The 25,248-nt window shown below is 51.6% G+C and overlaps 1 protein-coding gene across 9 annotated transcripts in view; it reads left to right on the forward strand.

The window, feature by feature from the left end:
- Positions 1 to 25,248, forward strand: part of RANBP3 (RAN binding protein 3) — a 62,339-nt gene that overhangs the window by 11,348 nt on the left and 25,743 nt on the right. For 4 of the 9 annotated variants that reach the window (XM_050770342.1, XM_050770343.1, XM_050770340.1 and 1 more), the window contains exons 2-3: positions 8,988 to 9,043; positions 15,286 to 15,489. The exons of 1 other annotated variant lie outside the window; for it this stretch is intronic. In XM_050770342.1, coding sequence (XP_050626299.1) covers positions 8,988 to 9,043; positions 15,286 to 15,489 — 260 coding nt within the window. The remainder of the gene's footprint in view (positions 1 to 8,987; positions 9,044 to 15,285; positions 15,490 to 25,248) is intronic. 4 more of the 9 variants (XM_050770345.1, XM_050770344.1, XM_050770346.1 and 1 more) reach the window with 2 other exon arrangements.

Here is a 25,248-nt window from a genome sequence, read left to right on the forward strand (position 1 = left end):
ATTTTTTTCACAGGTAAGAAGATTAAGACATATCAGCCCAGGATTAAAGCTAATTTTATACAAGTACCTTGCTGACAGTTTGGTCAGGAGTTCTAAGTCGCTTTCTAGATGAGGGCAGTTTCTTGGCAGGTGTTGGAGTCATCAGTCAGGAGGGGAATAAACAGAAAAAGCAAAGATATTCCATATTCTCTCCTATATGTGTTTTCCCAGGCCTATGTAGTTTCTTCTATTTAGTTTTAGTAGGAGATCCTCCACGACAGGCTGGAGGCAGCCATGGGCCGGTGGGGAGGCAAAGCTTACTGCAAGGCAGGGCTGCCCTTGCTTCTTTGTAAATTATTCTCTGTAGCAGTGAGGAAAGAAAGTTTATATGGAAGAGGAGAGAGGCGGAGGCGAGGGTGTGCATGTTGTCAGCTTAGATTCTGAATACATTACGCAAAGCATTCCAGGGTGGAACATTTGACAGACGAAGACAGAATGCAGCTTGTGTCGCCATTGAGTGTGTGCCTTGGAATGTGTCTTTGATATTGTCTCGACAACCTTAAAGGATTTCAGTCTTGTTGGGGATCAGCCATGGGGTAATCACACACTGTGTTGGCCAAGGCAGGTGGTCACCTGACCTGCGGGAAACCTTGCACTGACCCCGGAACTCATAACTAGCCCCCTAGTTTGGTTCGTGCTCCTCCATAGGTGCTTATCCAGAATAGCTACTTTATTCCTGCTGTCGTTTCTCAAAAGGAAAGAGTGTGTTTGTCGTAGCTCTGAGGCCTGCCTGTGCAGAAAAGGTGAGAGGAAGCAAACTGGAGTTCCAGGTGACTCTTCCATTTTGCACATGTAGTACTTGGCCAGCAGCGGAGGGGTGTGTGGCGCTTAGGAGCGTGGGCCCAGGCTTCAGAGTCGGCCCACCCGGCCAGATGACCCGGGCCCCCTCGGACAGGTCATTTAACCTGATTATCCGTTTCCTTTCCTGTGAAAGGATGTTGGTGTAAACCATCTCCTAAGGTGGTTGTGAAGATTTGGTGACATGATGCAAATAAAACCTAACACATAAAAAATTGCTCGAAGAACGCTGGCCACGTACATGAAACCATCCCGCGTCTGGGAGACTCCCTTTGTGGATGCCTTTGCTGTGCGTCACATGGCAGAAGCTAGGAGAAGTCTAAGAGGTAGAACAGGATTCTACAACCCTTGTTCACCTGGAGGGTTGGGAAACTCACTTTTCTACCCTGGGCCACCGCTGGGGTCCAGGCCAGCTCCTTGCTTTCTGCTTTCCTTGCTGGTAGTAGGCTGCAGAGACCTCACCCCTTTCCTTAAATCTGGGAAGCCCCCGCCACCCACCCTGTCCCAAGGGGCTCTACAGCTCCCTCTCCCCTCCTCGCTGCCTCTGAAGTAGACACAGAATTCATTTTGTCATCAAGGTTTTGCCACCAGTCAGTCTCTTGGCAGAAAATAATACAGATACAACCTTTGAGTCCTGGTCCCTGGAGGCTGCTTGTAGATGTGCTACCAGGAGGCCTGCTGTTTAACTCTGACGTGTGGGCTGTTGAAAACCGCCCTCCTCCTTTCGTCTTCCTTACTCTTTGAAGAGGCGGTATCTGGGCCCTTTCCCTAGACAAAGATGCTATCCACCAAATTACGGAGGTGACTTCAGGGTTCAGGGTGAGGGTTTTATGGACTTCGCACACATACCCCCAAGCCATCTGGGTCCTAGGTCAGTCATTCCTGCTTTAGAGGAAGAGCCCACCTCCTCAGAGACCTACTGCCCCCTGCAAGGAGAACAGTTCCTCTAGGGTCAGGAGGAAGACTGCGTCCCTCCAGGGGAAGAGACCACCTTCCACCAGGACCCCCACCTTCATTGCAGCAATCTTTGGCCCTTTCCTCAAAAAAGCTATCGTAGGAACTGCTTCAATTTGATTGGAGTTTCCCTCTTAGGAGCTTCTGCACTGACCCATACAGGTGTAAATGTGCAGACCTCAGACCCCAGGGAAGGGTGGAGGTGCCCCCTGCACACCCCACCCCTCCACCACGTCCACTTGGCTCCTCTTGCCCCAGGCTGGCCTGTTTTCCAGTCTGTCCCCAAGGCATGTCCCAGGCACTAGCACAGTACCAGGCCCACTGCATGTGCCACGCTGACCTGGTTCCTCCAGCACTCCTCACTCTGCTGCCGTGTGCTTCCCTGTTCCTGTTCACGTGGCCAAATGCTGCTTGTCCTTCTGTCCAGACAGCCCCTCTCCCAGCAGCCTTCCTGATTCACTCCCTTCCACAGCCTCGCAGGGTTGGAAGCCCCAGCTCTATGTTCCCAGGGCCTCCTGTGCCTCCCCTGTGTCATATGTTCAGATAAGGTGTGATGGGCGCTCCAGATAGGGACATGTCTCCCTGTGTCACTGCCATGTCTCCAGAGGCCGACGCAGTGCTTGGTGCACAGAGGGTGCCGGGATGTGTGGAATTGCTGAGCGAATACTAGGATTGAATCTTTTCATCCTCTGTGCACCTGGCGGAGTGGTTCCCAGGCTCAACTGGGTGAGCACCCTGACAGCCATAGCCACATGAGGATGACTGGGTAGAGGTTGGGGAGCCGGGCCGAGCAGGTCTGAGGGGTTCCCAACATCTGGTAGAAGTTGGGAAGGAGAGCAGAGATGGGCAAGCTTCCTGTGCTGGGACTGGCTTGCTTCTTAGCCTGTCTGTGCTCATCGCTGGGGCTGCAAAGACCAGGACCAGAACATCGGCCCCATCCTGGGGAATCCCAGCCGGTCCCATTTAGCATCTGAGTCTCACAAGTGGGTTGAGGGTAGCAGGGGACGGGAGGGAGAGCCAGCACTGTGGGCCTGGATGCCAGCAGGGGCTCACTCCATTCAGTTTCTGGCCAGGCCATCTCCCCTTGCTGTTTTCCTGGGGGACCAGGGGCAGCAGGGAACTCTCCTTGGCCCGGGTCTGTGGTCGTCACAGGATCACAGTTGTTGGGCTCGGGCTGGGTGCTGTCTGGGCATGTGAGCTGAGTAGGGTAGAGGATGCTGGATGGGAGAAGGTTTTGAATTCAGCAGTAGCCATGTGGGACTGGGTGCACAGTGCCCCGGAAAGCCATGGTGAGGCCAGAGAGGAAGTATGTGGTGGGCCAGAGCACCCCACACGTTGTTTGAGGTGACTTGTGTCCAAGGAGGAGAGGCTCAGGATCTCCCCCATTTCACACACCAGTGTTGTCCACAGTGGCCATGAAATGTCATTCTCAGGCCTCATCATGGATGTCCCTGGAAATGGGGGAACTCCCTGGTCACATAACTTTGGGAAGCATCTGGTCAAATGAGTTTCTTTCCTTTCTTTCTCTATGTTTTTGGGACAAGGTCTCACTCTGTCACCTAGCCTGGAGTGCAGTGGCACGATCATGGCTCACTGCAGCCTGTAACTCCTGGGCTCAAGCAGTCCTCCCACCTCGGCCTCCCAAGTAGCTGGGACTACAGGAGTGCGCCACCATGCCTGGCTACTTGTTTATTTTTTGTAGAAATAGGGTCTCATTATGTTGCCCAGACAGGTCTCCAACTCCTGGGTTCAAGTGATCCTCCCTCGTCAGCCTCCCAAGTGCTGGGATTACAAACGTGAGCCACTGTGCCTTGTATTGGTTTTCTAATCTCTTAATATACTGATGTGTGAAGTCAATCTCCAGACAGACTGCTTTTTTACAAACTAGATTTCAACAGGGAGCATGTTACAGGACCAAAAACAACAACAACAAAAAACCCAACCTCTTGGTTGACAGATTCTGGGTCAAATCGTCTGCATTTGATTCTATTTTAATGTTTTAGGTCTTCATGGTGGGTCTCTAGAATAATCTCCAGTGGTGATTTTCCCTTGACCTGTGAAAGAAAAGCTGGGCTAGGAATTGAAGCAGGTTGTAGAAGCCTCGCTACTGCTGGCCGCCTGTCCATTCCCCAAACTTGAGTTGGAGGTGGCTGAACACATGCTGCTTCCTCACTGATATAGCCAGAATCAGCCTGGTGATAGGGAATGGCTGCAAACAGCAACCCATGCCTCTGGTGGTCGGGGGGAGTGGGGCGGTCCTGCCTGGAATGGGGCTTGTGTGTGTTGTCTGTTTGTGTTAGCCATGCTGATTTGCAGTTGATCAACCTTTGGTCTGAGTAGAAATGCAGCGTGAGTAACTGACGCTCTGTGCTTTGGGTGGAGATGTGACTGAAGCTCATTTCTACATGTTAGTTAGTGCAGTGGCTGGGTCGGTCATTAATGCCAGACCTGCCATCAGCAGGGGTTACGATGGACCGAGATGGGCCAAGGTCATCTCCTGTTGCTGTATACTCTTGATTCTGTTCCTCTGGAGAACCCTGACCATGCCTCCCTGGGTTCTTAGTCCTTGCAGCATGTGACATTTCATTCACTCCCTAACTGCCAGTTGAGCGCCTGTTATGTGTGAGGCTCTGTGTTTGGCACTGAGAATACAGAGGTGAACGGAACAGATGAGGCCCCACTTTCTAGAACTTACATCTAGGGGTAGATGCTGTCACCACACATCCCTCTGGGAGTGCCAGGGCTTTGCAGTGCCTGGTCACCAAGTGCAAACACGCCCCTCCCTTTCAGTCAGATGTTTTCCCCTGAAGCGTCTGCCTTCAGCTTCCCATTCTCCACTCTTCCTGTGGCACCCTGCACAGAATGAGGGCTTAGTAAATATTTGTGAGTGCATAGCAGCTGGTGTTGTGTAGACGAACGACAGATAGAGGGCCTAGTTCAAACACTCATTGCAGGGTGTTGATGCGGCGTGTGCTGGGTGATAGGCTGTTTCAGCTGCTGTGGCCGTGGTCTCTGCCATGCCCCGTGACAGGGATACAAGGCCTGCTTGGGAGGGAGTGCAGCAGGGCGGGCACGTCTCTCACAGTGGGAGCTTCCTGAATGGGATGGTGTCCGTGCAGGAGTAAGCACTGGCCATGGAAAACAAGGTGAACTACGGGCTCTCGGTAGCGGGACTAAACCAAGCAGAAGTCCAGAAGTGCACCCTGAGTGTGGGTCATGCAGGGACAGCGGGCTTTTCAGTGCCGCCACAGTGAGAGGTGGAGGGTTAGTGGCCGGGCGTGGCCTCTGTCTCAAGGTGCTCAGCCTCTACTCTGTGGGAGACACTGCAGTTTTGTTTTGTTTTTCTTTTTCTTTTTTCTTTTTCTTTTTTTTTTTTTTGAGATGGAGTTTCGCTCTTGTTGCCCAGGCTGAAGTGCAGTGGCGTGATCTCGGCTCACTGCAACCTCTGCCTCCCAGGTTCAAGCGATTCTCCTGCCTCAGCCTCCCAAGTACCTGGACTTACAGGTGTGCACCACCACGCCCAGCTCATTTTTCGTATTTTTAGTAGAGATGGGGTTTCTCCGTGTTGGTCAGGCTGGTCTCGAGCTCCCGACCTCAGGTGATCCGCCCATCTCGGTCTCCCAAAGTGCTGGGATTACAGGCATGAGCCACCGTGCCCAGCTGACACTGCAGTTTTTTGTTTGTTTGTTTGTTTTGTTTTGTTTTTTTGAGGAGTCTCGCTCTGCCGCCCAGGCTGGAGTGCAGTGGCACAACCTCCGCTCACTGCAAGCTCCGCCTCCCGGGTACATGCCATTCTCCTGCCTCAGCCTCCCGAGTAGCTGCGGCTACAGGCGCCCGCCACCACTCCCAGCTAATTTTTTGTATTTTTAGTAGAGACAGGGTTTCACCATGTTAGCCAGGATGGTCTCGATCTCCTGACCTTGTGATCCACCCGTCTCGGCCTCCCAAAATGCTGGGATTACAGGCGTGAGACACCGTGCCAGGCCGACGTTGCAGTTTTAAGTGTGCATTTCATGACAGTGCTTCTGGCTGTTCTGTGGAGGCCACATCTAAGGGAGTGAGAGTAGAGGCAGAGAAGGAAAGGAGGGCTGAATGGTGGCAGGAGTGGGTACAGGAACAGGAGATGGGAGGCAATTGCGGAGGATCTGATTGGATGTCACCCTGGCTTTCTGTTCTCCGGGTGGCTCCTGTCAGAGCTGGACCCTCACGTCCCCTTCCATAGCCTCCCTCTGTCTCCAGCTGGGTCACATGTCCAGACACAGGGCAGGGTCGTTGCTCCATCAGAGGGGCCCTCTCCTGGCCCATGCCCCCCAGCCCTGCTATGTGTCCAGAAGGCTCCAGGCAGGACCTTGGCACCACAGCCAGCCCAGGCCTCCCATAGTTACTCAAGTAGCTGCAGTCCCCTCCGCGTACCTGCAGATCCACTGAAACGGTTCTCATCACCAGCACACACTTCTCTCCGTCCAAATGGTTCTCTCTCTTCTGGCCCTTCCTTACTAGCCTGGCACTGAGTGTCTTCGCCTCACATTTTCTCTAATGTCCCCCTTCCCTCCCCTTCATGAAGTGTTTGTTGAATCCATACAGTGTGCCAAGTACTGTTCTCAGACCATTGGGTACCCAGGGGAACAAAGCAGTCTCCGATCTCATGGAGTTTATATCTTAATGGGTGAGACAACCATAAACCCATCAATATGGAGTGGATCAGGTAGTGACACTTGTTATGAAGAGAAAGAAAGCATCTTAGCGTCACTTTGAGGCCTGTCCAAGGTCTCTTCCACAGATGCTGGCCTGCAGCATGTGTGTAATTAAGTCTGCAGTGACTGGACCACGCCTCTCTCAGACTGGAGTCTGTTAGTGACCGGGGGCAGAGATCGAGCTCAAACTGGCTTAAGCAAAAATTAGCACTGATTGGCTTCACTGAAAAGTCTGGGGACAGAGTTAGCTTTGGGCCAAGCTTGACTCAGGGCTGAACACAGGCCAGATTTAGTCCTCCCGCTCCTTCTGTGACTCTGCTACCCTCTGGTTGGCTCTGGTCCAAGGCCCGTCTCGGTGACATGGGATTGGCATGGCAGCCTCAGGGTCATTCACTAGCAGCTCAGCAGACCCAGGATCTCCAGCGAAAGACTCGGCCTTGTTCATGTGCTGCGTGTTTGCCGACGCATGCGGGACTCTCCTTGTCAGGCCTGGAGCTAGGACTGAGCTTTGCACCATCTGAACTCGGGACGGGGGGACAAGGGGTGGGTAGCTCCCTAAAGAAAATGGGGTTGGCGAGTGCCAAACTGGCTCAAACCCTGGCTCCTTCCTGTGCATCTTGTGACCTGACAGCTGGCAGGGATGCAAATGCAGAGGTCGGGGCTGGGCTTGTGGGGTACAGACGCGGCACCGGAAGGCCTCTAGGATCCTGGTAGCAGACACGGTGTGGATATGCTGCTGCTCTGTCCCAGAGTCCTCCAGCATTCCTTTGACATCATTTATTGCCTGGCATAGGCGCATTAATTCACGTTTGTCAAGTGGCACCTGTGCGTTGTTTTGGCAAGAAGTCTGCTTAGGGAAACCTGGAAGTCTGGTTGGAGACCCCTCTGACCCCCACCTGCTCCCTTGTAGCCCCTGGGTCTCGTGCATGCCAGTCACCCCAGTGTTTGCCTTGGCTGTACACAGTGAATTGGACCCCAGCGTGCCGAGGCTTCAGGGAGGATGGTGGGGGAAATGTCACCATCAGTGGGCTGCCTGGCTGTGGACTGTTGCCCCAAGGTTAAGACCAGAGTCTGTCCTGCTTCTGCAGGAGTGGGATGGTGTCTGTTTGGTCATCTTGGTGCTGTCCCTTTCTCTCCACCTCAGTCACTACCACCTGGTCTCCCCATGGCCACCCTCACTCTCTCTTCCCCAAACTGTTCGCTTTCAAGCTAAACCAATGCCAGGCATCCCCTTGCCTTTTATGACATTTCCCCAGCAAGTCAGCATGCCCACCGCCTGCCCCCACCCCCATTACCCCACAAGCTGTGCCTTCAAGATGCTGCTGCTCTCCCTTCCAGCTCTTCTTGAGACCCCAGCACAGCCCCCTCTTCTCGTGGACCTCACCTGGACTCCAGAGCAGACCAGGTCAATGCCCAGGCAGAGTGCCTTCGTCATGATCGCAGGCAGTGCATGCTTCCTGGCTAATGTCTGGCTCCCCACAATGGGGGGCCCTGCGAAAGCAAGGCTCTGCCCAAATCCTGCTCACCGCGGAGGCACCAGTGTGCGGCCCGCAGCAAGCACTCATCAGAGTCACAGCTGCTCTTGCTTGGCCTCCACGCTGGGCCCTCAGCGCCCTGAATGGTGAAAGAGGCCCTGGGAGCACCCCCAGGGTTCATCAAAGTACATGCAGGCCCAACACCATGAGGCAGGTGTGGTCTGCGCCTCCTCGTGGGGTCGAGGCAGTCCTCATCTGTGCTTCCCATGCAGGCAGCAGGGCCTCCTGGGCTGTCACCCACTCCAGGGCTGAGTGGCACGGGGCTGTGGATCTGGCTGCCCCTGGGTAGGAGACAGATGGTGTGGCATGGGCATTACAGGCTGCCTTGCTCTTGTCTCATTAAGGGACAGAACACCCCAGAGTGTTTCTTCCTTCAACAGCCGCTGTGCAAGATGAACTCTCAGACCTCTGGCAACTCCAGACATCCTTTCCTCCCTACCAGCACTCACTTAGAGGTCCAGGTTGAGCGTTGAGATTGTTCTACCAGAACTGTCTCTGTAAAGAGCACAAGCAATGTGGCCCTTTTTGGTTGCCCTCTGGCCTGTAAACTTTAAAAAGCTAAATTAGTCTCTAACATTTGCAACTCAAGAGATGCCGCATAAAAAGCCAGTGTCTGTGCGCCACATTCCTGCAAGGCCATGGTTGATGGCGCCAAATAGCGCTGCCACACTCTCCACTGCTCTCCCACTCCCATTTACACGCCCAGTCTCAATGAGTCTGGAAAGCTCCTTACTGACAATAAATGCATACAGCAGAGGGCACACGTCACATTCTGGGTGTGTTTCACAAACCCAGCGCACCTGTGCATCCAAGCGTCCAAGTCAAGGTGCTGTTCTAAGCGATTTGATGTTCTCTGGAGTTACTAGTTTTATTTATATGTATGTTTAACATATTACAAACAAATGTAGCTTTGTTTACTGTATGCATATAGTGTTGGGGGGAAAAAAACTAATTTTTCTTTTTGCAGAAAAGCCTGCCATTGCTCCGCCCGTCTTTGTGTTTCAGAAGGATAAAGGACAAAAGGTAAGGGGCTGGTACGTTCTCTCTTCACTTCGTTACTCTAATTTGTTCTCTCTTCACTGAGAGTCTCTTTTCCAGGTCGCGTTGCCAAGGCTACTTATGCCTACAGACGGGGAGACCTAAACAGAGGCCTTTACACCTTCACGTTGAGCTTGGAGGGAAAAGGCCTGGTGGCTTTAGGTTACCGTGGAGAGAGGTTAGGATGGGTCTGTTGTGGAAAGGGTTCAGAGAGTTTATTGAAACAGTGTTAGAAAGCTTCTTCCTAATTCCTGATGATTTGTTTGAAAAATGCCACTGTACCTTAGGAAAACTAATAGCAGAGGGACAGTAGGGGGCAAAGGGAGGAAGGAAGGTGGGGAGGAAGTCAGGGAGGGAGGTAAAGGAGGAGAGCAATGGTGGTTACGGGGGAAACAAGACCTTTAAGACTGGATTCATTGGCCCTAACCAACTTGGCATACGTGCATTTACAGTAATTATTCATTTGTTTGCATTATATATTTATACCCTGTGTCCATGAGGCTGCTTCTCCCTTGGATTCAGGGTGTCTGGGTCGCAGTGTGGTTGGAAGTACCTCGCCTGATTCATGGCGATGAGCTGGCAGCCTGTGGAAGGTCTGATTGGCGCGGCAGCAGGGTTCTGTGATAAGACAACGATGGATGCTGTTTACCTTGAAGCCATCGGCTTCTGTCACTGACAGATCAGTGTGGAAGGTCAGAGTTGCGTCAGAAGTTAGTCGGTGGTGCTGTGTGGCAGTGACTCCTCAGCTTGCATGGGGACCCCCACTGTTTATCCAGAAATAATGTGTGGTCCCTCTGCACTGATGCCCAGTGGTGGCACTCCCCACCTCACACCCATTGCAACATGTTAGAGGGACCAAGTGCTGTGCTGTTTCGGTGTGTTTTGAGGATGTCTGCATCTTGTTGGTGATAACAGCATTTGAGAATCTCATCAACTCCATTCTCCTGTGGCTTCTGTCCCCTCACAGGTGACCAGCTCCCAGGCTGGAAGCCGCTCTCATGATCTGGGACTCACAGCTGCTGGTCTTCGGTCCTGTCCCGAAGCCAGCGTTTATCTTGATGTGGCCCAGTTTTCCTGAGCAATATTCAAGTGCTCTGTGGGGGTCGCGTGTGTGTGTTTGGGGGGATTGGGGAGGAGGGGAAAATGATTGTCCTAAACCTCCCCCAACACACCCCTCCCAGGATACCTGTGTGTTAGCCGGGACTTATCTACTAATTTGTGAAACTTTCCCATTGTTACTTTTTTTGCTGAAGAAGAAATCCAGAAACATATGAAAACTTTCTTCTAGTTTTGTTTTGATTCTCCAGGTATTTCCAAGATAAATCTACCTCTGCTATCTCCTCTCCCTTGGGCCCTGACAAGTACAGCTTAATGACGTGATTTTGTGATTTGTCTTTTGGAGGTTCCTTCAGTATGAAAGGACTGGTGCATTTCTCTAGTTTTAGAGAATAGTAAAGGCTCAGGACTTTACTATTGTTGGAACTCTGTTGGAAATGTTACAGTCATTCCTCAGGTGTTCAGTAAAATCAGGATTTTCTAGAATTTTACATTATGATTATCTTTTGAACCATTTTTGGCTTAAAACAAAGGTTAGCAAATTAAGGCACAGCACTGTCACCTGTGTTGTTTTGTTTTGTTTTGTTTTTTGCTGTTGTTGTTTTATTTATGTTTTTATCTTTGAGAGACAGAGTCTTACTCTTTGGCCGAGGCTGGAATGCAGAATCGTGATCACAGTTCACTGCAGTCTGAGATTCCTGGCTTCAAGCAATTCTCCCGCCTCAGCCTTCCGAGTAGCTGGGACTACAGGCACCACCACCGCACCTGGCTAATTTAAAAAAAAAAATTTTTTTTTTTTTTAGAGATGGTGTCTTGCTATATTGCTCAGGCTGGTCTCAAACTTACAGCTTCAATCAGTTCTTCTGACTCACCCTCCCAAAGTGCTGGGATTGTGGGCATGAGCCAACAAGAACAGAACCACAGCTATCCCCTTTGCAGTAGCCTGTGGCTGCTACAGCAGTAGTATTTGGACAGAGACCATGTGGCCTGCAGAGCCTTAAGGTATTTAGTATCTGACCCTTTGCAGAAAACAGCTTGCCAACCCCTGGTTTAAAACAAATAATAGAAATCAATAATTCTTTGAATCCGAAGACTTTAGGGCAACCAGCAAGATGAAACAGTAACGTGTAATATTTGCTCAGATGAATTGAAAATGCTTTTAAAGTCACTACTTGTTGTGTCAGTAATGTTTTCACAGCTAAGGGGGTTTCATTGCTTTGTGATTTGCAGGCTAATTTGCATGTATGACCTTCAAGGGGTCTATGCCAATTACATAAACATGTTGGAGTTGAACCGGAAGGCTAGTTAGGAAGGCATTTTTTAAAATGCCAAGTAGTCCAGGCGTGATGGCTCACACCTGTAATCCCAGCACTTTGGGAGGCCAAGACGGGCAGATCACAAGGTCAAGAGTTCGAGACCAGCCTGACCAACATGGTGAAGCCCCATCTCTACTAAAAATACAAAAAATTAGCCGGGCGTGATGGCAGATGCCTGTAATCCCAGGTACTCAGGAGGCTGAGGCAGGAGAATCGCTTGAATCCAGGAGGCAGAGGCTGCAGTGAACCGAGATCGCACTGCTGCACTCTAGCCTGGTTGACAGAGTGAGACTCCATCTCAAAAAAAATTAAAAATAAAAATTAAAAATAAAATGCCAAGTATAGGTCTTATCAGAATATTGGCTCACAGCCAATTCTAAATGGACTTTTAAAAATAACTGCCCTCCAGCCTTGGGAGCTGGGCTGCCCACTTCTGTCACTCACACTTCTGTGGCACCGTCGCCGGAGAGCACGTGGGAAACCTCTGTGCTGAGGCCAGGAGCGGGAGGAGCCTTTGTGGTTGTTCGCTTCCCTGTCGAGGACAGTGTCCACATGGCTCTGGAGTCCTTCCTGCCACTCGGGAGTGAGGTGGAAAGTAAACACACAGGGCGGGTGGCTGGCTTTGTTTCTCCTTGGCTTTCTGGTTCAGGGCCCGCAGGGAACAGCTGCAGTACGTGTCAGAAGTGAGGGTTTGAGAGCCCTCCTGGTTTCATTCTCTCTTGCGGAGGTCATCAACCCGTCCCCGTCTTGCTCTCCAGAAGCCAAACTGGGAGCGAGCTGTTAGAGCTGCTGCCGTCGTTTTTCTGAGGAGGTTCCCCGCCCCCCACTCTTTTTGCTTCAACATTGTATTTTGAAAATTTTCAAATCCTTGGAAAAGAGTGACACTGCAAACACTCGGGTATCCTGCACCTGGCTTCGCCGTTAACATTGCTGCCCTCAGCTGGGGATCCTGCCCCTGACTTCCCTGTTAACATTGCTGGCCTCAGCTCTGATACTGGAAGTTAAGCCCCTGTGACATTTCTGCCCTGAATTCTTCCACAGGTATCTCATGGGGATAAGGCCATTCTGCATGGTCTTACTACCATGTTACTCCTACGAAAACGTTAATTCAGTAATATCCTCCAATATACAGTCCATGTTAAAATTGTCCTAATTGTCCCTCAGATGTTACTTACAGCGACTTTAACAACTTCTTGATCCCCAAAGATCAAGAAGTCGCATCAACTGCAGGACCAGCTGACTTACCTTTCAGTAAACGAGATCTCAGACCACCCTATGGGGTGCAAGTAAAAGAGCCCCTTCCTCTCCACCATCTGCCCTCACACCATTCAAAGGAGACAGCTCTGTATGCTCAGGTTTTATTGCTGAATCATGATTCAGCATGATTTGGAGTTGAAAAGAAAGACATGAAGCTGCCAGCCCAGGAGTTAATTTTGTTTTTGTTCAGTGGCAGAGCCACACAGCGGTTTTCTGTGGGCCCCACTGATGTGCCAGATTGCGCTTCAGCACACTGCAGATTGGGACCGTGGCCTGCGTGTGGGTGCTGGTGGCATCACTTAGCCTTGGGTGAGGTTGCCAAATCCTATTGTTCCAGGGCAGAAAAAGCCATGTGTGGTTTTAATTGTCATCGTAGCGCCTAAAACGAAGCCATGGCCAGATTGGCAGCACAGAGATGTTGCTTACTGTCTTCCCATGCCTGGGCTTCCTGGGGAGGGCTCTGCTGTCTCGGCGAAATGCCTGCATTTACATGCACCAGTGTTTCCGGGGCAAAAATGAAACCTTTCCTTCTTAACTGTCGTGGTTGGAGGTAGAGTTCTTTCTTTTTCTTTTTAATGTGAAGAGAATTTAAATATCCTTATGTGGGCTGTTCCATTATTTGTAAAGACTAAACATTTCTTTCAGTTGCTCTCTCTCCAGAGCTTTTGTTAATCTGAAGTGGGGAGGCTTTGAGGTTGTACTAGCAGAATAATGCCCATTTGGTAAAAAGACAGAAGGCAGTTACAGAAATGCTATTTAGCAGAAAGTACAGTATCACTGAAAATGTGGTCGTCGCGTGTTTAGACCTGCTTTTGAGGCTTACGGTTGTTGTGATGAGCTTAGCCCTGGGGCACGTGGTTTTCGCCAGCCATGTGTATTTTAGGATGAGGTCAAAGGCTGGCAAAATCTTGATGTCTGATTTTACCAGACATGTTGAAAAACTCCAGGCTTCACTTTGGTTCTTTAGAGCTTCTGCTTCCTGCCCAGGAGAAATGTTAGGACCTGAGTAGAAAATGCTGGAATGACATTGTTAATTCTCCCATCTGAGAGAGGAAGTGATGTAATACTTCTCAACAAACTCATCTTAACCGAAGATAATGAATTTGATCCTGTTTTGATGTCTTGATTTCCATGTTTGTGACTTACTTCTTGGTCCTCCTGTTTAGCATTTTGAATTACCATGAGGGTGTTCGAATATTTATATTTCAAAAGCAGGGATTACAAAAAATTCAAGTGGTTCTAAGTAGAGATAGGCAGTGCCTCACAGAGCTCTGGGTTTAATTTTTCTCTTGTGAGGTGTTAAGTCTCTCCCCATAAAGTAGCAACAGACATGGGTGGCTGGACCAACCACGGTGCCCTGTGCAGGTTTAGAGAGCGGTTGGTCCATGGATCTGCCCTGGATACAAAAAGGCAACAGTGTCCCCTTGATTACTTTTGAGATGTGAAGATTGCTTTTGCTTTCCTAGGAATTTGTGGACATTCTCTTACATCCTCTTTGTGTAGCTCCTTTCATCCTCCTGGATCACTACTTTTTAACTAGTGCCCAAACCCCGTCTAAAGAGGTCAGCCACTTCACATCCAGAAGAAACACAGCCACATCCACAGGGAGACGGGGTAGCCCTGTAGTCATTTAGGTCGCCGAGTGCGAGAAATGGCTCCATGTCGTTGTATAATGCCAAGAGGGAGGTTTGGGGACTGGAGCCTGTCTGTTTTAGGATGCCAGGTGTTTAACCCATTTCTCAAGAAAAGTCTTGGAGTTATGGCCACAGAGCTCTCAGCCCATGGAAGCCCTGCTGGAGTCCCAAGAACCACCTTAAAGGATGCCGGGTGTTGTACTCTGGGGAGGAAGACCCAGAACCGGCTGCTCTCACCTTGGCAGCTTTCCAGATGAGCCCTTGCCCAAGGTGTTGAGGATGCACCTGGGAGAATCCTAGGCCGAGGGGCACTGCGGATGTGCCCCCCCATTCAGCTGAACTACCCGCCTGCCAGTGATGCAAAAACCAGCTCTCGGTGTCCGTGTCACCCCACACCTGCACTCACTGAGGTGGGAAAGAGCTTTCTGCATCCTGGGTGTAAGCAGAACAAATGGAAAGTGCTAGAAGAACTGTAGCGAGAAGCAGAAGCCCTTGACCCCAGCCTCCCTGGTTTCTCCCTAACTGTGGGGTTCCAGGCCCGCCTCCCCCTTTCCTAAAGCACAGAAATGGTGCTGATGGCCAGCTCCCCCATTTCAGTATTTTTGAGATCCAGAAGGGGTTTAAATCTTTTGCATGATCGTCCCTTTTCCTTGATCACCAAGGCCCATAAGCCAAGTAGCTCCTTACCAGGCAGCCCATAGTTTTGGAAACGAGGGTCCTGCCTCTCATACATTGTAGAACCCCTTGCAGAGTCACATGGCACCTAGTCCACTCTCACTTTCCCTTCCGTCAGCCAGGAGAGCTGGTTTTGCTGAGCAGCATGTCCCTGCTCTCCCCACCTTCCTCCCAGGCGCAGGAGCTGCTGCAAGCCGAGCCAGCTCCAGCCTCTGCCCCTGCCCGCCCTTCCTGCTGTGTGGTGCAGCCTTTATTCACATTGAAGGAAAATTGTCTTTTTTGCTCCCAGTCCCCTGCAGAGCAAAAAGACTTGTCGGATTCGGGAGAGGAGCCTCGGGGGGAGGCTGAGGCCCCCCACCATGGCACGGGTCACCCCGAGTCAGCTGGCGAGCATGCCCTAGAACCTCCTGCCCCTGCTGGCGCCTCAGCCAGCACTCCTCCGCCTCCCGCTCCTGAAGCCCAGCTTCCTCCTTTTCCGCGAGAACTGGCAGGGGTAAGTCCACACCTACTCGGCACTCCTACTGCCCAGGGGGAGCCCAACCCAGACCAGCCCCTTTCCCTTCGGGTCCCTCAGATCCTGGCCCTAGCTAATTGTAAGCAGCTAATGGTAACTTAAAAGATGACAAGGATTTCTTCCAACTCCCTTTAATTCATGCTGCTGAAAAGTCAGGGAAGATCAAATCCCCTTTTAGCGTTTTCTAAATTGGGGGAATATATACCCACAGCAAGAGGCGAATCGTGTCTCCCGAAAAAGACATGAGGGGTCAGGAGGAATTGAGTCGTGTGAAGTAGAACCTTCCAAACCTGATTTGACCCCTTCACCCTCCTTCCATTTTTCTTTTTCTTGTTTCCCTGAATGTGGGCATTCAAGTTTAGCGTCTTAGAAACCCAAGAAGCTAAGGCTTCCTTTGATATCTAGGAAGAGGCGCTCTCCAACACAGATTATTTTGCAAGACTGATTGTATTTGGACTGTGGTTAAGGCGGTGAACTGATTGTCTTCAATCAAAGCAGGAAGAAGAAAAGACTCTTCCTTTGAACCCAGAAGGAATCCCCTGAGCCCTTTATCTTTGTATTAAGAAGCCTTTTGAAGATTATAGGTGGAGAAGATTGTGAACTCTCAAGAACAAGAAATGTCTTGGGTTTTTGAAGTTTGATAAATTGGGAAAGGTAAACATTATCCTACATTCAGGATTGAAAACTCCATCCTCTAGGTAACTCATGACAGAAGACCCCCATTCTCAGGACAGGGAAAAAGGACTCTTAACAAGAAAAGAAGGGACCCAGCTCTACCTGCCTGAGCACCAGGCAGCCTTCCAGGCTGATACGGTCCCAAACCTTACCCCAGATCTCAGCGTTCCTTCTAGCACACACCAGTCCCCAGTTTTTAAGGAAATTATTAACATTCAGCTGCAGCCACGAAACCCCAGGACACTTAGGAAGCACTATTCAGCCAGGGGTGGGTTGGAGTCCTGTGTTAACATTTTGGAGGAGTCAGTGTGTGATGGAAAAAGAAGCAACAGTCTTTACTTGTGCCTGAGGCTATGGGGAGAGGGTAACGGCGGTCGTGGCCTTTGTGACACAAAAGTGGGTTTGGAGTAGTGAGACGGGAGCCGCGGGAAGGAGTCCAGCCAGGAGGCACTTGTCCCACAGTGCACTGGGAGTACAGCCCTCCCACGAGCTCATGTAACGGCCACCAGAGCGAGAATTAGGAGGTGGCTGCACCCTTCTTTTGTTGGCAGAGCAGCTGCTGGAAACTTCTCCTGAGTCGGGTATGGTGAGTTACTGTACCTCTGGTCTTTGAGAGCACAGGAAATGGTGTTCTTAGTTTCCATCTTTAGCCCTCTGGGGACAGATGGTCTTTAGGGTCCACCCCAGAGGCCTTCCACAGGTGCCTGGGTTTGAAAAACGCAGCCCACATAGAACTCTCCAGCTGCAGAGGTGATGGTTTCTAGAATGAGAGTAGCAAACAAGTGGATCACAGAGTTTTTGTGACAGCAGGTGCTCTTCAAGAGCGCACGCGCTGTTCTGTGCCCTGTGTACTTCTCAACAGAGGCCTGTGCGGGAGTGTCCGGAGGGGCCTCACCTCGTCCAGATGTTCATCTCTTTGACCTGGCCAACCCAGGTAGATCTCAGCATCCTGATTCTCATGGACTTTGGGTCTGAGGCTCTGATCCTGAGAAATTCAAGCATCCCCTACACTGGCAGGGGGAAGGCGAAGCTGTATGGCAGGGAGCCTTGGGATGAGCTGGGGGTCACCGTGGGAGAGCCAGGATTGGGGGTTGCGCGGAGCAGTGTGTAAATGTTCCAGTGTAGCTCTGGTGACCATGCACATAACATGCACCTTATAGTTTTAGCATTCGTAACTTTCGGACACCCACTTTCAGGAGCCCCAGGAGAGCCATCATCAAGCCCCTTGTGACAGCTCTGAGCCAACCAGGGCTCCTTCCCTCGGGCTGTCTGCAGAGAACACCCTGACTGGTTGCTGAGGGCTCCTGTTAATTGGCTTTCTCTACTAATCGGGCCCACTCAGAGCAAAGTAAACTTTATTTTAGGTTACTTAGGCCATAGATCAAGTCAAATGGAACCCAATGCCCGCTGCTTCTTGGCCTGAGACTTTAATTTGGGTCTCACTCTGTATCACACTGGCGTTCAGGAAACCGCCCCCATGTTACCCGGCAGGTCTCATCCATCACGTGTAGTCTGTTCACTTTATTCCACAGTCCCTGGGGGGAATGTAAAGCTGAGAGTTCTTGATAAATTATGGCTCGCTGAATTGTTGCTTGTAAAGGGCCCTTATCATCTTTCAGTCTCGTCAGAACTCTGGCCATGGAAGAGTCAGTACCAGGAAAAAGTCTCTATATATCAGACTTCCTGGCTTTCAGAAGACAGTCTGAAGAAGACCAAACCACATCCCAATTAAGTTCTCTGTTTGATGCGGAGAAAGCAGGCAGCTCTGGGCACTCACTCCAAACCTGGTGGAATTGTACTGGGCTGAAGCTCCCTGCCAAGGACCTGCTGAGCTTCAGATATGTTTATTAGACCCACCAGGGCGCTTAAGGAGGTTCTGGAATGAATCCCTCTGGCCAGACAGTTTCCCCCCACCTTCTAGTCCCTGCACAGGATTTGGCCCTCAGCACCCCTCAACGTTCAGACCTTTGGAAGCCCCCTCTCACTGGCTTTTCTCAGGGCCTGCCCTTTTGACAGGAATTTCTCAGCTGCTTGCCTCTGCCACTGAATAAAAAGCATTGAACTGGCCCATCATTTATTTTGTATCCCAGGCATCCAGCCATGACCAGCCAGGTTTTCTAACTTGTCAGACTCACTGAGACCCTGGTACGCCTCTTGGTTGCCACAGTTTTATAGAGGGAATTTATCTCTTTTTTTGACATGGAGTCTCGCTCTGTCGCCCAGGCTGGAATGCAGTGGCCTGATCTCAGCTCACTGCAAGCTCCACCTCCTGGGGTTCACACCATTCTCCTGCCTCAGCCTCCTGAGTAGCTGGGACTACAGGTGCCTGCCACCATGCTCAGCTAATTTTTTTTAGTATTTTTAGTAGATACGGGGTTTCACCATGTTATCCAGGATGATCTCGATCTCCTGACCTCGTGATCCGCCGACCTCGGCCTCCCAAAGTGCTAGGATCACAGGTGTGAGCCACTGCGCCTAGCCATCTAGAGGGAATTTGTCTGACATGGCCTTGCTTTCTGGTCTTTCCTAGGGGACCAGGTAGACAGTGCCATTCCTTCCTGCTTCTTCCTTGTTGGTCTTTGTGTCTGGAGTCGGCTTCTGAAACTCTGTGCCTTGCCCTGGGCCGCCTTGGCACCCGTGTCCTCCTTCAGGCCACACCAGACAGTCTGACAAGATCCATGTTTTTTGGACAGGGCAGTTCTTAATAAATGTGACAACCACGATTTTCACTGTTTCGTTCCTTATGCCACGAACAAACTTCCCACCCCTGTATTCCCATTCCAGATGGGATGTGCCCCCCGTCTTGTATTTAGCGACAGGGACTCATGCGCCTCACAGAATTGAGCTACTTCCCACAAGCTCCCTGTGGCTCCTGGTGGGGAGCTTGCTGCGCCGCCAGCCCCCACCCCGCCGGCAGGGACGCAGGGCACAGGGTCAGCACTCACAGTGCTCGCTCCTGACCGGCCTGCAGCCCGAGCCGCGGGAGGGCTGCTTCACCTTCTCTGAGCCTGCTCCGTTCGCTTCTGCTGTCCCAGTGCCAGAAAGAAGTCGAAGGGCCCTCTGGTCTTCTTTCTCTTCTGCTTCCTTATTATTACTCTGGGGCGCTGTCATCGTGGTGTTGAAATGGGTGCTGACCAGCGCTCCCGGGTGTCATCCTGAAGCCCTGCCCCTCGCAGCAGTGGAGTCTCGTTTGGGAAAAGCGGAGGAGGAGGAGGAAATGGGGCTCTGTGTCCTGCTTCTATCCTCACCCCTCCCCATTAAGCTCGCGTCCTCGGAGCTTGCTCTTTTGTTTGTTTGGTTTTTTTTCTCTCTCTCTTTTCTTTTTTTGAGACAGAGTCTCACTCTGTTGCCCGGGCTGGAGTGCAGTGGCTCTATCTCAGCTCACTTCAAGCTCCGCCTCCGGGTCCAAGCGATTCTCCTGACTCAGTCTCCTGAGTAGCTGGGATTACAGGCATGCAGCACCATGCCTGGCTACTTTTTGTATTTTTAGTAGAGACGGGGTTTCTCTATGTTGACCAGGTTGGTCTCGAACCCCTGACCTCAGGTGATTCACCTGCCTAGGCCTCCCAAAGTGCTGGGATTACAGGCGTGAGCCACTGTGCCCGGCCTGGAGCTTACTCTTAAAATCCTCCTGAGCTCTGGTTGCAGACCTCTGGGCGCTGACCCCGAGTGTGTCCCAGGCATTGTTCGGGACCAACCCCTGAGGACCCACTGCCTTGTTTGGGATGAGGGGTAGCCCCAGACTGCCTTGACGCCAAACAGGTCCAGATTCCTGGGCTGCTGACTCCAGGAAATGGAAAATGTGGAGCTGGCATTGGCTGTGTGTGGGGCTGGGTGGCTCAAAGGAGGTTCCTTCACCCCAAACCTTTTCCTACTTTGGAGAAGACAGCACAAGCCAGCTGGACAGCAAGTTCCAACATCTCCTGAAAGGAGAGGCCCTCCATCTCAGCAAGGCGCAGGGTGCGGAGGCCTGGACGGGGACAGAGGGCAGGCGGCGCCTCACGTGGCCAGTGGGTTAGGATTCTAGAAGAGCTCTCCACAGGCACACATTCTGTCTTCTTGCTTCCCTCCGCTGGGTCTTAGTGGAGAGTTGCTGGCAGGAGGTTCCCCTGTTGGAATCTTCCTGTGTTGTCCTTCCCAGGCCTTGGCTTCCCAGCCTTTCCAGGACCAAGAGGCCCCCCACTTTGCTGCAGGCAGGTTCTTAGAAGAGATTTGGGGCACGGATTTGAGGGTTTCCTGAGGTCAGGGGTCAGACAGCATCTGAACCTTGTCTGTCTAGGCACCCGTTCTTCTCAGGGTCACTGAAGGGGGACACAGTAGAGGACATGGACTCCACCCATGCAGCAAGTCCTCAGCAAGCGCCTTCTGTGCAAGTGTCCCAGGTGTCAGGTGAATGAACTGTGTTGTAGGAGACACCTCTGAGATCATCTCCTTCTGTGATAGAACAAAACAGGGTAGCTCCCGAGAGGGTCTGGGATAGGGAGTGAGCACATGCTTACCCTGGAGGTGGTGCTCACAGCATCTCAGACACGCAGGAACAGGGAGGGAGGGCGCCCACGGAGGAGCAGCACTCAGTGAGGCAGGAGCAACCAACATGTTCAGAAAACAGGAGGCCACATGGCCAGAGCCTGGTGGCAGAGGGGACCCTGTGCCTGAGGAGGCCACCAAGGCAGGAGGGAAAGGTACGTTCTCCGGGGGCTAGAGCTAATGGGACTTGCTGGCAGGTTGGAGGTGGTGGGTGAAGGGGAGGATGAGTCCAGAATGCCTGGGGACACCACAGTGTTCCCAGGGCTGCGCCTAGAGCCACGAGGAGACCCCAGGAGACTGTTGGGAGCCCTGGGGCCACACTCTTGACCTGGACATGCTGCTCTGGAGAGAGCGTCCGTGGCATCCACGGTCCTGAGAGGCATGGGGTATCGTGAAAAGAGCCCCCAAAATGCGCAAAGCAAAAACGGACAGAACTGAAGGGCATAATAGTCGAGTCAACCGTAAGAGTTGGAGACTTAGTACCCCACTTTGAGTAATGGATAGAACATCTAGACAAGATCAGTGAGGAGTTGGAGACTCAGTGCCTCACGTTGAGTAATGGATAGAATATCTAGACAGGATCAGTAAGGAAGCAGGACTTGAGCAACACAAAAACCAACCAGACCTAACAGACATATAGGACACCCCACCCAAACAGCGGGGTACACGGCCTTCTCAAGTGCACATGGAAAATTCTGAATGGGAGACCATTTGTTAGGTCACCAAACACATCTCAAATTTTAAAGGATTGAAATATGGAGTATGTGCTCCAATCACAAGGAGATAAAATTGGAAATCAGAAACAGGGAAACTGGGAAATTGACACGTGGAAATTAACCTAGATAACCACTGAGCCAGAGAGTTAGGTGTGGAGGCAGCAGGAGAAACATCCCGTGCAGGGGTGAGGAGACATGAGGGAGCTCAGGGACCAGCTGCCTCCGTAAGGCCAGACTCAGGTCTTCTCCGGCTTCTCCATGGGCTGCAGTGGGCCTGGGATGCAGTGTCTTTTTGTTGAACAGATGGTAAACGGGCTTCTACCGTGAGGACCAGTTCCTTCCTAAGTCTAGTGGGGTCCCTGACACAACTCCCAGGATCAGAATAAGCCACAGAGAAAGAGTATAAGAGGCCTGGAGGTCATCTCACCAAGGGGTTCGTTCTCACCTGAGGGAAAAGGAGGATGCCACTGGATGAGAGAGCAGGTTGTCTACAGAGGCCAGAGAGGGTATGGCCATCTCCTGGTCCCAGAAGTCATATAGTAAGGGACAGATCCCCCAGGACCAGGGAGGACACCGTGTAAGGATTTTGGTACAGTTGAAATGCTCGTTGGATTAAAAGGGGAGAGAAAAGCCTCGAGCCACAGGATGGGACTTGGGGGCAGGGATGTCCTGGGCCTGCTGTTAGAAATGGATGGGAGGACAGGTAAGGCCAGGGAAGCCAGAGGTGAGGCAAACAGTGCGGTGTCCGAGGCGATCGGGCTGTGCGGAGGCAGCTGGCCTCAGACGGGGACCTGCACAGAGCATTCGGAGGCCAAAGCCAGCCTGCGGGGCTCTGGAGGGCGTGGATTACCCAGAGGGCAAGGAGGCTGTGTTAGGTGTCAGAGCTGCCTGCACTGGGAGGCTGATGTAAGGGCCCGCTAAGGGCGGTAGCTGGCCCAGGCATGAGATGCCCAGGCTCATCATCAGATGAACAAAGGTTTTGGCAACCTGGGTGGGCAGATACTGCTTCTTTGTGTTTCTGTCACCTTTGCTAAGTATGAGGGTGAACAATAGCTGGAACCTGTACCCACTCCACAGATGTCACCCAAGAAGAGGGATGCCAAGGTGGTGACAGCTCAGCACTATCAGATGCAACCCCAGGCTCTGGCATCTCTAGAAAGGTTCCCAGTCCAGGTCCCTCGCCTCCTGGCTGCACCCAGGACTCACTCCACACCCCTGACTCCCTGTTCATGTCTGCCTTGAACTCTAAAGCCCTGCCCCCAGCGTAGCCTCAGCGTTTTACATCAGTTGGGAGTTTGGTCTCATCAGGTGTGGGCCACGAGCATTGTAATCATCTGCTCCCAGCGCTGGGCTGAGCACCTTACCTGCCCTGCCTGTCGCCTCACGCATCCCCGTTTTCCAGGTGAGGAGACCGAAGCCTGGGCGAGGTAAGGTTTCACCCTGAGAAAATGGCAGAGCCGGAATAAACTTGACAGTTCTTGCCTTCAAGAGGCGGCAGGGACTAAGCAGCCTCTGCGCCCCTCGTGCTCTTGTCCTGGCCAGAGTTGGTACTGACTCTAGGGCCAGGCTGCTTGATACATTGCGTTTTGGACTCAGTGGTATTTTCACAATTGCCCCAGTGACTAAGAGAACCCACTGTTGTGTTACAAGGATTTTGTGTTTCCCACGCACTTTAATGATGTCATCTTGTGGGGATAGTGCTAATCAGCCCTCACTCATACAGTCCCCTGGGACTATTTCCAACGCCCTCTCAGAACACGGGCCTCAAGCAAGTAGCTCAGGCTTGCTTTTCCCACACAAACCCATGTTGTCAGCTCACACGGGAGGCGAAAGTCCAGGGTATGGTTTTTTCTGACTGTCGTGAACGAACTATGTGACTTCAATTAACGTTCTCTGGGTTCTCACTGCCACACGCTGCAGTCCTGGGCCTGTAAGCTAAGATGATGTTTACATTTTTAAAGGATTATAAAAGCAAAAACAAGAATATATGACAGAGACCAAATGTGGCCCACAAAGCCAACAGTACCGACAGTCTGGCCCTTTATGGGAAAATGCGCCACCCCGACTTGAGGGGGGTCTCCCTTGGCTCCTGTGCTCTTCGGTTTTATTTATTGCAGTTTGCTTTCCCAGGCCCCTCTGCAGTTTGCAAAGCACTTTCACATGCATCATCTCCTGTAAGCCCCAGCAGCTTGTCGAGGCAGACGGGCCTCATTTGGCTAAACTTGACCTCTGAGGAGCGTGTTTGAAAATAAGAAAATTGGTTCTTCTGCTTGCTCTTGCGGGGAGTATGCCAGGAGGAGCAGCACCCACTCATCGGTGTGCTTTTGGCTGCTACATTCTGAGACAGGACATAAATGAGGGATTGTGTTGCGGGAGAGGATAAACACTACTCATTTTAAGTTTTGAGGGGTTTTGTTTTGTTTTGTTTTGAGATGAGATGTGTCCTTCAGGCTGGAGTGCAGTGGCATGGTCATAGCTCACTACAGCCTCAGACTCCTGGGCTCAACTGATCCTCCTGCCTCAGCCTCCGGGGGAGCTGGGGCTACAAGCATTCACCCCCATGCCCAACTGATTTTTGTGTGGTTGGGTTTTTTTGTTTGTTTGTTTGTTTGTTTTTGTTTTTTTTTGTTTTTTGAGACGGAGTCTCGCTCTGTCGCCTAGGCTGGAGTGCAGTGGCATGATCTCAGCTCACTGCAAGCTCCGCCTCCCGGGTTCCTGCCATTGTCCTGCCTCAGCCTCCCAAGTAGCTGGGACTACAGGTGACCGCCACCATGCTCAGCTAATTTTTTGTATTTTTAGTAGAGACTTTTGTATTTTTAGTAGAGGGGTTTCACCATGTTAGCCAAGATGGTCTCGATCTCTTGACCTCGTGATCCGCCCTCCTCGGCCTCCCAAAGTTCTGGGATTACAGGCATGAGCCACCGTGCCCGGCCTGGTTTTTTATAAAGACAGAGTCTTGCCATGTTTCCCAGGCTGGTCTCAAACTCCTGGGCTCAAGCAATTCTTCTGCCTCAGCCTCCCAAAGTGTGCTGGGATTACAGGCGTGAGCCACTGCGCCCAGCCCATTTTAAGTCTTTTTTTTTTTTTTTTTTGGAGACAGAGTCTCCCTGTGTGGCCCAGGCTGGAGTGCAATGGCATGATCTCAGCTCACTGCAATCTCTGCCTCCCGGGCTCAAGCCATTCTTGTGCCTCAGCCTGTAGCTGAGATTACAGGCGTGTGCCACCACGCCCAGCTACTTTTTTTTGTATTTTGAGTAGAGACAGGGTTTTACCATGTTGGTCAGGCTGGTCATGAACCCATTTTAAGTCTTGGTTGCTAGTTGTTCACACTCTAAAGCTAAAGTTTGTGGAATAGGAAACAGGTCCCTCCCCTCAACCTGTGACTGGGCTTTGTCTTTGATGGTTCTGTTCTAAACGCTTCACAAGCAGGCTTTGGTCCAAAACATCCAAGCTCTTACTTGCTCTGGAAATAACAGCCCACCCTGAGACAAGGATGTGCACGGTAGAATGTTCCAGGGCTAGGAAGGGAAACCATTTCTATCTGGTGTGATGCGACCGTTTTACACAAGTCCGCTGCCCTCAAGGGTGGAGAGGGTCGCTTTTCAGCTCTTGGCAGGATGAACAGGGGCCAGATGAGGTTCGGCTGTGTTTGAATTTGGGGGTGGCGGGCCAGTTAGCGTAACCTGTGGAGAAACAAGAAACCGATCCGGGTGCTGCGGATACTTTCCCAGCCACTGAGAGGATTCCTTGGCATGTGTTTGTGAAGCTGGGTGCAGAGGTTCACCAGGGGGAATTTTTGAGCTTTGGGCTGAAATCCTGG

This window comes from Macaca thibetana, chromosome 19 (genome assembly GCF_024542745.1).
Source record: "Macaca thibetana thibetana isolate TM-01 chromosome 19, ASM2454274v1, whole genome shotgun sequence".
Classification (NCBI taxonomy): Eukaryota; Metazoa; Chordata; class Mammalia; order Primates; family Cercopithecidae; genus Macaca; species Macaca thibetana.